The sequence below is a fragment of the Melopsittacus undulatus genome, chromosome 2 (genome assembly GCF_012275295.1).
Source record: "Melopsittacus undulatus isolate bMelUnd1 chromosome 2, bMelUnd1.mat.Z, whole genome shotgun sequence".
Taxonomy (NCBI): Eukaryota; Metazoa; Chordata; class Aves; order Psittaciformes; family Psittaculidae; genus Melopsittacus; species Melopsittacus undulatus.
Genome location: NC_047528.1, coordinates 78,074,394 through 78,087,818, shown reverse-complemented (window position 1 = coordinate 78,087,818; position 13,425 = coordinate 78,074,394). Strand labels below are relative to the sequence as shown.

Sequence of the window (13,425 nt, the reverse complement as noted above, 5' to 3'; positions counted from 1 at the left end):
TCCAAGCCTGCTGCTCCTGCTGGAGAGGAGCCTGGAGAGCTTCCTGGGAAAGCAGCTTCTCATCATTGCTCTAGTCCATACCCAATAGCACTTCTGATGCTCTGCTTCTGTCCACTGTCATTTGCTTCCGTGTCATCCCTTGATTCCCATGATCAGACTGACTCTGCCAATTACCTTCCTGGGGCTTGATTTCACTTGCATGCTAGTTTATGATTTGTTTTATTTGATTTCACCTTATTCACACCTGTGTTCATGAGGTGTGAATAAACAAGGAAGGCTCATTCTCAGCAATCTTTTATCAGTGTAAATTAATATATAAGCAATGAATAATTACCCTTTTTAATGCAGATGCTTACTTCTGTACTTATATCCATTTAATTTGTTTCTGATGCTACTATATTGTTACCTAGCAGCAGACAATAAAAGCCGAATTTCAGTTGTAAACTACTACATGTGGCAATGAACTTGCATAATCTTGTTTCAATAAACTCTCTTACGGATCATTGCTCACAGTGTATTGTAAAATGCAATATCTGTGTGCTACATGAACACGTTGTCTAAATTCTCTTATCAAGATGGTGATTTTGATTTCACAGCACTCTGGTTCAATAAGAACTGCTGAAAACAGTCCAAGCTCTTAGACTCTATTTTTTTCCCTAGATGGTATTTGATTATAGGTCTTCTTGTTATTTTCTCTTAACTTTTGTTGTATAGATAATTTATGTTTTCCAAAAATATTCAGATAATCCAGACTTGGACGTCTTTATGGAACTGGGGTTTACTGCTTCAAGCCTGCTCAGTTCGTGTGACCCTACATTATGCAGTATACTAAGAATTTTGCCCATGCTGTAGGTAGCTGTCTAAACAGAAACTGGAAAGATCATCTGTAGATAGTGCAGGATTTGAGGTTACACAGGAGTGAGGGATTTTCTCACGTTGCCATGATTTTGTGTGGAGGTTTTGTGTATTTGTGGGGAAAGGGGAGGTGTTCAGATTTTTGTGTTGCTTGCTTGTTTTGTTGGGTTTTGAAGTGGTTGAGTTTTTTTTTCTTTCTCTTAAATGGTGATGTTTTGGTCTTCAGGCAGATAATTGTCTTTGGTCTCAAAATGTTCATTGTGCTTTAACAGGGAGTCTGTTAGTAACCAGAGGGACTGGCTGACCTCAGTGTAGTGTGTTTGGATAGCCTGATAGAATTGTATAGAAGTGTATATTCATTGCAGGCTTTTCCAAGAACTTGCATACTAAGTATGGGATATTTATTCTTGTGATGTGTAACCTTGGTGAAGCCCAGGCAAACTGGCTACTATGTTTGGATCTTATGTATCAGACCTACTTTTAGATTTCTTGTTTACTAGTTTCTTGCTCACCCTTCTCTGTCATTCCTTGTAGGAACAGACACTGTCTGTTACTTCTTCAGAGATAAAGCATTTACTGCCCAGCTCCACTGAGTCTCTGGAGTTTGTTTTGGACCTCAGACTAACCTGTGATTTCAGTGCCAAGGCTCTAGTCTTATGAATACTTTGGATTTAAGCTGATCCATCCATCCCATAGCAGTGAAAGCAGACAGACATACAAATACATACAAATAGGAAGAAATTCACTGTGAGGGTTGTAAGGCACTGGCACAGGTTGCCCAGAGAAGGTGTGGATGATTTATCCCTGGCAACGTTCAAGGCCAGGTTGGATGGGGCTTTGTGCAACCTGGTTTAGAGGAAGGTGTCCCTGCCCATAGCAGGGGGGTTGGAATTGGATCTTTAAGGTCCCTTGCAACTCAAACAATTCTGTGATTCTATGATACAGAGCTTTAAAAAGCTTTAAAGTGAAATTTTCTTAGCTAGTGCAGAGGATACAAGGATCAAGGAAAAAAATAGGTGTTAAGTGTCCTTTTTTCTAGTTACCTCTTCTCCCTGTACTGGCCTTTAGGCTTGTATGAGAACCAAATGGTGAACTCAGAATCTTTTCCCTGTATCTTAGCTGTTCTGAATAATATAGGGTATTTCTCTCTATCTCTCTGTATAAATTATCTTCTGCTGATATAATTTATTTTTTTTTTACTTCCATTTTTGACTGGAATACTACCCAAGAGCAGTGGAAGTCTTGTTCTTGCTACTCATGGCTGATCCCCTTATTCCTGCACCCTTCATCTTGAACATCTTGCCTCTAGCTTTTAGGGGTCAACCTTCACAGTAATTTCTTTTTTACTGTTCAGGAATTTCCTGTTCTTCAAATCTCAACCTCTTAAGATAAACTTGGTCTCACATTTTCCCCTAATTTTCTGCTACATTATTGTTCTTAGAGGTTCCACCTGAAGGTTTGGAGCCTTACATCCTATTAGTCATTCAGGCTGTCAGGCTTGTTTCAGAGAGCAAACACAGAGCTGCTTCTTCCTGTGAGGTATTCCTGATTAAATGATTTCAAACCCTCAAGCAGAATTTATAAACTGCCTCGTAGTTACTCTAATACTGTGATAATTTCCTGACTAGGTTCTTATCTGTTATATGAATGGTAAAATTTACTTGTACCATGAGAAAATGATTCTTATTTGAATGTATTGGTTTTGTCTGTCCAAATGTAATTTCGGGATTTATTTTAAATTACGTGTAAAAACAAAACTGGGTGTAAGATTATTTTTTTTTTTTTGCCCCCTTTTCTCCCTCCCTCTCTCTTTTCAGATGTTGCAGTTGTGGACATGAGTGATATTTCCAAGCAACCATCACTGTTCTACCACCTTGGTGTGCGTGAAAGCTTTGACATGGCTAATAACGTTATACTCTACCATGACACTGATGCTGACACTGCTCAGTCTCTCAAAGTAAGGTTCTTGCTTCAAAATCTGCTTAATTTCAGAAATATTTTAAAATAACTGATCATGCAAATGTATGTGTTCTTTTCTGAAACATCCATTGAATGTGATTTCCTGATAGCATGATAACAAAATCATGCTAAGAAAAACAGGGGCTAGCAAAAATAGTAATGATTAGAACTGTATAAAAGCTTGTTTATAAGAAAAGATCTGTAATATGGAACTGATTTTGCTCTGGATGGTTAGACATAGAAGTGAGAATGCAGCTTGAGGATTTTTTTCCTTCCTTTCCCTCTTATATTTAGAGGAAATGTAAAAAAAAGTGTTATGGGCTGTATTATAACAATACTTGAACATGGGCTGTATTGCAAGATACTCCTACTATTGAAGCACTTCTAGCAGATGAAGTTTGCATCTCCTAGGTATTGAGTAGCTAAGACTACAGGAATCTCCTTTTTCATGCTGTTTGAAGATAAAAAAAAGTTCCTCAACCAATCTTTTTATAGGCTTGTTGCTCATTTGTATAGAATGCATGTTATACACTTAAGTCCTAAAATTGCTGTTGTGGATAAAAGTCATATATTGTGGATGTTTCTGTCTTTCTCAATGCAGGCTGTCTTTGCTTTAGATCACATTTAGACTTTAATCCTCTGTATCATCACATACTGCTGCTTTTAATATCATCCATTTTCTTGCTACCATCACTGAGAACAGTGTTGTTCATGCATTTTATTTTTTTTCCTTATTTTGAGTTATTATCCTTACTACTTTGTATTTTTCACACCATCAGTGTCCAAATACCCTTTTCGGAATTCTCCAACCTCTCTTGATCCTATAAGAATATTAAGTTAAAACTTAATTTTGTATGAGTCTCCTTTATTTTTCCCAGAAAAGCTCTGACCTGTCACTGCTCCTCTTTCTGCTCACATTATCACATGCTTGCTTTCTTCAGGTGGTAGTCCACATGCACATTCTCTGTGACCTGGAGTTACAAGAACTCAGAGTTGGAGCCTCCCACACTCTGCTCAGAGGTTATCCATACAGACATGTGCTAAGGCATGCTCTCCATTCCTCTAGCTAATCTGGGTAGGCAGGCATGCAACTTTTCATCCTTCATTGGTAATACACCTGACTGCAAAGAGATCTTTCATTTTTAGTTTTCATTAGCACATTTTTACCTTTCTTCCATGCTGTCACTCAGATGTTCCAACCAACTTGGTTCTTCTAAGGATATGCCAAAGTTTGGGAAGCACAGGCTAGTCATCTATTAGCCTCTGCCCAATAAGGACCTCTGTGGAGGGCTTTGATTTCTGCACTTTGTGCCAAGCACATATGCAAGCACCTGCTCCATAACTGGAGTGCTGAATGACCTCTAGGGTTACATCCATCGACAGATTGGGTCTTTACATTGATTGTTGCCAGAACTTGAAATTCTTTGCACTGTCAGTTCTGGGGGTTTTTTGTCTGAGGACATAAAGATAATGACAAATCTGGGAATCTGGGAACACTGGAGTGTGACTGGATCACTTAAGATTAGAAAAATTGCCATCTGCCTTCATCCCTCTTCCACTAGAAACTGTCAGTGCCTCTTTCTCATCTACCAGTTGTTTGCATAGCCTCCTTGGCCTGTGTGGGCCCCTAGCTTATCCTTACTATGGAAATAGAAGGTTTGATTTAAGTTTGATCAAGTAGAAGAGATTCTCTAGATCAAGTGCTAGAGTAGTTTAAGCAGGGCAATGTAACATGATTCTGTCCTACCCTGATGTCCTTGATACCTCTTCTGCAATTGATCCCTGGTTCAGTGCTGGATATCACTTGAATATGCTAATTCCTCTTTCTTAGGAATACTTCAAAAGGTAGACAAGGGTTGTTCTTGGACCTTTTCAGTTTATGAGACATCTCATGGTGTAGCTGATGAATAGCTCTCAGAAGAGTTCATTTCTCCCTGCTAAGAAAGATATTTAATTGCCGTAGGTAAACATCTACTGGAGATACTTGCTTAGATAGGAAGACATTTTAATTTTCAGATATGTGATATTTCATATCTCTAAGCCTTCCACCACTTTTTCTCTGAAGTATTTCATTTGGCTTAAGGAGTTGAAGTTAATCAGTAATTCTTATTAGGTTTTGGTACCTTAAAATGTATTTTTGACAATCTGCTGGTGTTTTCTTTATTCTCAGGTTTATGGCTAATTTGATCAGGGGTTTTTCCTTCCTTTCAGAAATCTAGTAATTTACTTCAATCTAGATTGCTATGCATGTCTCTTAAGAGTGGCTACCCTAAGTGCTGTAAAGGCAGTACTGAAGACTGTTATTACTTCTACTGGGAAGATCTGTGAAGTTTGGGCAGCCTGATTTTTTATCACTTATCTCTTAGGACCCATGGAGAAATTATCCAAAGAGTTGTATTTTCAGTTTCACCAATGTTCTTTACAAAACAACCTAGTTCTGAGGATATAAAAGAATACGTAATCTGGATTTCAAGAGGGTCATATTTGCAAAACTGAACTTCTTAGATGGTTCCTGATATATTGCCTGTTGTTGTGGAAAAGGATCTGCAGACATGACCATTTTCTGTGCAGTAGATTTCAGGCTGTCACACATGAAGTTGCTCAAGCAGGATAATCTTAGGTTGTCAAAGCACAAACAATTAAGTACTTTTCTTGATCCAACCCTAACTATTCTATGATTCTATGACTCTATGCCATTCTGTGCCTTTACCTGTAATTTGCTGTGGCACGATATCTGGATTATGGTGTGAAAAACATGCCTGTGTGTGTATATATATATGTATACCAGTTGTTTTTATTGGAAAGAATGATTCCCAGTAAAAATTAATAAACATTTTTATTTTCTCTCTCCTATACTTTTTTTCTTCCCCAGGATATGGTATCTCAGAAAAACACAGTAAGTATTAAATCCACATTCATTTCAAAACATAAAATGAGGATACTAAGTTTGAAGCCACTCTAATAACAAAGCTGCTAAGCATGTTTATGCTCTATACGATTGAAGGAAGTCTGTTTCACTTATATACAATTCAAACTAGCAGAAATCTTGTTGAATTCCTTTCCAAAGTAAAGCTAAATTAAAAAGTTACTTTTCTTTGGAAGTTCCTTTGAAAATTCTAGAAAAGTGGCAGTATATAAGTCTGTAGGTTGATAGGTCAAAATATAAACTCAGAAATTCTAAGTCTCTTTCTCCCTCCACCACTCTCACCCACCTATGCAAATGTGTATGTGTGTGTGATGCCTTAGTATCTCCAAGATATATATATATGTATATGTGTGTATATATATATATGGTGTGTGTGTATATATCTCTAAGCACCTTTGCCTACTGTGTACCCATCATTTTCTTCATAAATTCACAGATTTTACTTAGGAATGCAAAAGATTTTTTCCCAAAGTAAAAATATTCTTATCCTTAAAGCAAGTAAAATTAAACAAGTAAGTAAGCCTGAACCAAGACAAAATGCAGTGGTTATTTTAGGCTTTATGCAATATGCCATGTTATCTTAGTTACACATTTTGTCTCACTTCACATCATGCTAGTAGTTATTTTCATTAAACACTCTACGCTGTTATTTTTAGGACTACTGAATCTGCAAAAATCTTAAGCTTCCATTTATTTCCTTTGTGTTTCCCCCCGTTCATCATATCCTTTAATTTTCTTCTGAACAATATTGAGCAGGACTAAAATAATTACATGTTCTTAGAGCATGCTAATAATTTAAAAGAGAATGAGAAGAAATAATTCATTACTCACAGCAGTTTATTTTGAGCTGCTGTTTGTAATTGGCTACAGCACTGCATGTAGGCTAAAGATAGATCAGGTTGAGCTCCTGAGTAAGTCCAGGTAATTTCCTTGTCTGTCTTAGTGATCTTTGAACTAGTTTTACCTGTGGGGTATAAACTGCATTTACCAGTTTATAGCTTTTTAAGGGGGTCCTAGGAATAAAGCAGATTTGCTTGTGAGTGCTACTATCCATCAACTGATGAATGACCAAAATGTAACAAGCATGTACTTTCCCCTGCTGAGCAAGAGAGAGAATTATGACTGAGCCATTTAGTGATGTTTCCAGAAATGGAGTAAAAAGATAGAGGGTGATGGCAACTTCAGCCTAGTGGACAAATTAGTGGTGGCAAGTTCAGCCTAGTGAGCCCAGGTTAGCATCCTGCAATCTTTTCTTTTGGCAGATTCCTCCCACAGAGGGAGGTATTTACCTTCACATGGAAAAGAAGAAAAGATGGATATGGTAACATGGTTTTTGGAGCAGGGCCTGGTATCAGACCTGTAAACACCATGTAGCTAGTAGATGGGTCAGAGAAGTACCTTGAAACTGGGATCCTGATCCCTCCTTTAAAAATGAGGGATTGCCTAACCCACTTTCTTCAAGTGTTTAAATTAAGAAAACAATTTTGAGTAAAATACAGTGAGAAAATAAAAAGTTTATAAATACCAGCTATGGATTCTTGATCCTTTTTTGTTATATGAGATTATTCTCTTTTATTAGTTAAATGTGCTCCTATATTACATTCTTTCATCCCCTTTTTAATCAGTAATTACATCAAACTAATTAGGAAGCCAGATAGTTAATAGGTTAAAACTTTACGTTTTTCTAAGGTAGAGTTGACCTCAAATAGACAATTGCTTTCTGCTCCTTTCAGATCCAATAATTTGCCCTGAGAAGCTTGCAGTTTGCTGCTGCCCCAATACAGTGCTATTGCTTCACTGCTTGGTTAAATATTTTACAACTGTATGGGCAATATCTTGTTTGAAGTAAATTGCTAAGAAGGATTGCTGCCCTAGTTAGTAGGTACAGAATTGGTGTGAATTTACTGTGTCCAATGAGGTACGTATTTACATTGCCATTTCAGTTTAAGTGCTGAATATTCGATACAAGAGTTAATATCTCTGTACTAGGGAGTTGTATTTTCCTTTCACTTTTCTTGATTAGAAAGTGTGGGTATGCCTCTGCCATAACAATGGAATAGCAGAAAGAGTTTAAATGCACTCTTCATTAGGGTCTGAAGACATGTTGGAAAGAGGATAGATCTTGACCTGCTGCTAAGCCTTCCTCCAACCCAGAATTAGCCACAGGAATACCATTGCTGGTTTTATGAAGGGAAGTCCTCTCCACATCTTACAACCTCTGTGTCCACACATTGGCACTGTGCATAAAGGAAAGGGGAACAACCGAGATTCTACCAGGCACAGCACACCATTTTTCCAGCAGCACAAATGAAACTTTCTGTGCTGGCTGCTGGAGCTTGGAGCTTTCTCTGAGGTTTGTTTGCCCTCACCCTTACTATTTGTCCTGAAAATCTGAAGTCATGTACAAATGTGCAAACAAAATCATAGCATGGAACAGATGTGGAGCCATGTTAAAGATGCAGATGCATGTCCTGTGTGTCATCTGGGGTGATTTTCTTTTGTACATAACCAGTAAGCCTTGAATAAAATGGATGCTTTCCTTGTAAAGAAAACATTATATTCTAATTTAGCATCAAGGAGGAGGCAAGAGTGAAGAACCTGGACATAAAGCTGAAAACAGTGCACAGAAAAAGGTTAGCAATTTTGGCCTAAGTACAACTGTCTAACAGTGAAAATTATATAGCAGCATACTTCAGTGGTGAGAGTTTGAGATATTTTATAGCTTACTGTCAGAAAAAAATAGCGTAAGAGTAGGAGAACTTCCTTCCTTCCCTCCACCATACTTGATTCAGTTCTACTTGACTTCCTCAAACAAACAACTAAAATTCTGTATTGATAATTTATTGCATATTTGGATACAAAAAGGAAAGAATTACTGGCTTGGGAGTTCAGTTCCCAAGAATGAATTGCCCTGGCATGAAATTCAAGGTCGGGATTCTATGTCCCATCAGTTAGGTTTCCTTCTGCAGAGCTCCTCTGAGCTTTGTCGGCTGTTTTCTGCTAATTGTGCTGAGGGTGTATGCACAGCTTCCTAGTTTCTGTCAAAATTAGAACTGATAAAATAAATTGCAAATATGCAGTCTTGCAGAACAGTTCATTTCCTGTGTCATTATGGAAAAGTCAAGGTTTGAGGGCACTGTGGATGCTACTGGACTGTAGAGTACAGGAAAATAAATTCACCTAAGGAAACTGGCTTGTGCTTTGGAGTTTCTGTAGATGTCAGATAAACATTGGTTTACTGAAGAAATGAGATTTTAAGGATTTTTGAAAGCAAAAAATGCTTAAAAAATGATCTTCCCCCAAACCAATGTAATAGACAAAACACATGGGAAAGTTGTTCCATTTTGATGCAAAGTTTTGTTGCTACCATTGACTTTTAATTTTGTTTCAATAGGGAAATCTCCTCTCCTTCTACAGGATTTTAAGAAATGTTGTATACAAAAAGTCCAAGAGTGCACAGGGGGCTTTTTTAAAGCTGCTGGAGTCAGGAAGCAAAATACACAGTCTTTCTGGGAATAGTTCTAGTGCTGGTTGCACCTAGTTTGAGATACATTCTTGGATACATTCAGTTTGTGTGAATGTGGCATTGAAAAGATGAGCAAGAATTTAATGCTCTAGGAAAGTTATTATGGCAAGTACAGAATATAAGGAAAAAGACTTAATAGTTAATTTTTCTTTAGTTGATGGTATGCCTGAAGAAATTTGAATAACCCTGTTAATTGCTTTCAGGGAATGTATTTAAAGGAAAGTAAACTGGCTATGAAAGCAAAAGGTTTATTATAAAATACTTAGGCCACTGGGCCTGATAAAGTATTTTCAGAGATTTAAATGGTTTGGGGCTTTTTTGTTAGATTGTGTAGCAGCTCCTATAACAAGCAAAGAATAATGTCTAGGCCATGGAGGAGTCATTAGCAAAAATTCTCCTTGATTTAAAGGGAACAAGATTGCAATTCATCCTTGCCGCAAGGAATTTTTATATTGAAAAATCACTTCTTATGGTAATTGGCAGAAAGTCTCTTCAGAGTTTCACTAGCTGTATAAATTAGATTGCCTCTACTATTTCAAGGTAATGAACATTTAAGTAAAAAAAAAAATCTTAAGAAAGATTTTTGCACTTGGACTCATATTTTTCAATTTAGTAGCCCTAATGGGTACATGTAAGAGCCAAGATTATAAAAGTATGATTACATTATATGAATTTAATAATCTGAAGAAGTATTATTGCAGAGTAGTTTTCTATATTTTGATTTATGATTATTTTTACAAAACATAAGTTTTTGTATTATATGGTCATGTAATTGTATATTTCTAAGGAAGCTTGAGGCAGTACAAATATTAAAAAGTGTTAAAAGGGTTTGCAAGAGAATGAAAGACAAGTAGGAATATCTTCAATAGAATAATTTTCTCTTTTGAGGGGAGAATAGTACAAAGGCAATGGGTAAGCCAGAAAATATTAAATAGCCAATAAATATTTCCATAGTTTTTATGGAAATGTTACTATCTCAAGGGATGTGTATTAGTAGTGGTTGGACTAATGTTAACTAATCATGTAATCAGTCTGATAGGTTCATAAAAGTAAGACTTGAAAGTATGTTTCTGATGACACAAAGAGATGAATAGACAAATCATGTAGACAAACAAATCTTATATTCTGGGTAGGAAGAGTATTGCGCTGTTTTCTTGGTCTTATAAATGGACTTGCTATAAATATCTATATTGATTTTGTGTTGTTTCTTTAATAATTTCTCTATTAATGTGTCATGTCTGTCTTTTTGATTCTTATGCTGTTTTGTGGTGGTGTTTTCGTTTTTGTTGTTTTACTTCTATTTGGAGTAGGTTGCCAACCACAAAGCTTTTCTTCGGGTTCAAGTACCTCCTGAATACCACAGTGGTTATCTGATAGACAAAGTATGTATTACTTTAAATCTGCTTCCTGTTGAACAGATATGCCATCTTATAACTGTGTTTCTAGGCATTTAAAAATGTACAGCATTTCTATCTTAAGGATCCCTTAAGAATAGTGCTTGGCAGGATCTTTTCTTCAAGGTAATTCTTATCTTGGAGTACTCTTTCCTTGCAAGCTAGATCCCAGCATCCAGAATGTTTGGCTTGTGATAATCTCTCTTCACAGCCTTTACGTAAAAATACTGTGTATATTCAACTTTAGAAGAGGAAGTATTTTTTAAAAGTCTTGGTCAACTGTACTGCAGGATGAACAGTAATGTGATATCACAGAAAACTATAGTGAAAACTTCAATTCTTAAGGCAACAGTGGATTAAACTCCCTAAACCCTCAAAACTTTGTGACTTCTTTGAGTGAGTGCAGTTATTTTTCTGTTATCCTATGTGTTTTCCTTGTAACTGCTTGATAAGGTAGGCTAAGCACTCCTAATGCTCTTGATGCTTGAATAAGTAGCAAAATGAACTGCAGAGCTTAAGTTAAAGAATTGTGCTCTTCGCTGTTTAGGCATAACTGCCTCTCTAAAAATGCAGAGATTTTACTCAACATTATTTACGGGGGGGGGGGGGGGGGGAAGAGAAAAAAAAGAACTCCTAAACTTTAATTCTAGTGTTGCGTCTATCACAGTGACAGTTGTACTGGAATAGTTAGCAGTGCAATTAAAAAAACTGATTAGGTTAGTAAGATCAAAAATTTACTTTTAGCGGCATTTACAAAATGCCTAGAAGAGTGTTTTAGGATGAAAAGTATGAAAAGTAGTCTACACTTGGCCTGCCTTGTCTAGAGCCTAAAAATGGCCTATGTGAGCCTAACTCAGCCCTTCAGCAAAGGCATGACTCTGTGATTAGTGCCTTTAACCACTTTTCCCTGAAGAACAGGTCCCTTTCTCAACTTGGTTTCTGTTATTTCCTGTTTTTCCTACGTTCCTAAATTTTGGGCTCCTTTTGTGCTAGATTTTGAAGTGTTGTTGAATGAGAAATTGTCATTAATAGCATACTGAGCACACATTATTTACTGGTAGATGAGCTACTAACAGCTTTTGCTTTTATTTTTTTCAGTCTGCTTGATTTTTGTTATTTTTAACTTAAATATTTCTCAAAATAAGACAATAAGAACAGCTCAACTACTAATCCTGAAATAAACCAGCTCAGCATATAGTCTTCATAAACTATAAAGTTATAATTCTATTACAGTTAAATAACTCATAATTTATAGGTATTATATATTGGAGCTTGAATTTCTATATATTTTACTTCATACTCACCTGTGCCATCATCCTAAAAAGCAATAGGTGGTATATGACAGCACAGTCATTTTCACAATTATTAGCTTATGGTGTCAGAGACCAGCTTCCTGAGTAGATAATAATAAGAAGCCAGGATGGTATCTTCCTTCTCTAACCATTAAAGCCATCTCTAATCTTTAATAGTATAAGAAAAGCACATGGACAGAACTGGTTTTCTATGTAATGAAGATAAGAAAGACTCTTAGAAAGGCCACATACTCTACATGAAGGAGCTTTATAATTTATTATAAGTTAGAAAACCAGAGCTGGTTACTTTCAGACAAAGTAACATGCTCAAATCTGTGCAGAGTTCTTCTCTGCACAGAAAAATGTGTTTGTCCTGGATAAAAATGTTTTTAATTGTATAGATTTTCCTATCCACAGAGGCAAGAAATCAAGATCAAATAGATGAGATGTTGGCTGCATAAGATTAATACAGTGTTTCACAAATGTCATTTAATTTTTTTCTGAAAAACTGCTTTGTCTTTTCGTTAGATGACTGCAGTTCCTTTTATGTCACAAAATATGTCACACTTTCAAATCTCTTTTTTTTTTCCATTGCAGGAAGAGCTAATTCATTATTACAGGTTTAAGAATAGAGTTTATACACAAACAGCTTTTGTTTTGTACCGAATTCAGTGTTTATTGAATAAACTGGAGACTAAATTGCTTTTAAATACTAGTGGTTTCAGTTGCAAATTTTCCACCTTTTTTGGTAGGAAGTAAGGATGACATTGCAACAGATAATTACATTGTTACATGTCATGGGTTTAGCAGTAGTAGCTGGTGCAGTGCTGTGTTTTTAACTTTCGGCCTGGGAACAGAGCTGATAACACCGATGTTTTTAGTTACTGCTCAAATGTTTAGACTGGGCATAGGACTTTTTGAGTCTCATGGTCTGCCAGGAAGGAGGGGAAGCCGGGAGGAAGCAGAGACAGGACACCTGACCCAAGCTAGCCAAAGAGGTATTCTATACCATAGCACGTCATGCCTGGGAGATAACTGGGAGTTACCTGGAAGGGAACTCTCTTCTTGGTGGGGCTCATTTTGGCAGGTGGTATCGTATTCTCTTCCCTTGTTATTTCCCTTATTATTATTATTATTGGTGGCAGCAGCAGTGGTTTGTGTTATACTTTAGTTACTGGACTGTTCTTATCTCAACCCATGGGAGTTACATTCTTTTGATTCTCCTCCCCATCTCTCAGGGGGGAGGAATGAAACAAAGAGTGGTGGGGAGTAGAAACTGTGTGGCTGACTGGGTTTAAACCACGACATTACAGCAGACATAAGGTACTGTAGTATTTATGAGGAAGGATTGTGGTTTGATCTTTATTAGAAATAATTTAAAATTCTAAATCTTTACAGACTTATATCAACAACAGAATGTACTGATACAGGGGGGTTTTCCATCTGTATTTTTAGTAACTGCATGCCCTACAT

At 36.7% G+C, this 13,425-nt stretch overlaps 1 protein-coding gene across 1 annotated transcript in view; it reads left to right on the top strand.

Annotated features, from left to right (window-relative positions):
• MAP3K15 (mitogen-activated protein kinase kinase kinase 15) overlaps window positions 1-13,425 on the top strand; it is a 91,737-nt gene that overhangs the window by 25,323 nt on the left and 52,989 nt on the right. The window contains exons 2-3 of the mRNA XM_034060128.1: window positions 2,673-2,812; window positions 5,687-5,710. Of these exons, the coding sequence (XP_033916019.1) occupies window positions 2,673-2,812; window positions 5,687-5,710 (164 nt within the window). The remainder of the gene's footprint in view (window positions 1-2,672; window positions 2,813-5,686; window positions 5,711-13,425) is intronic.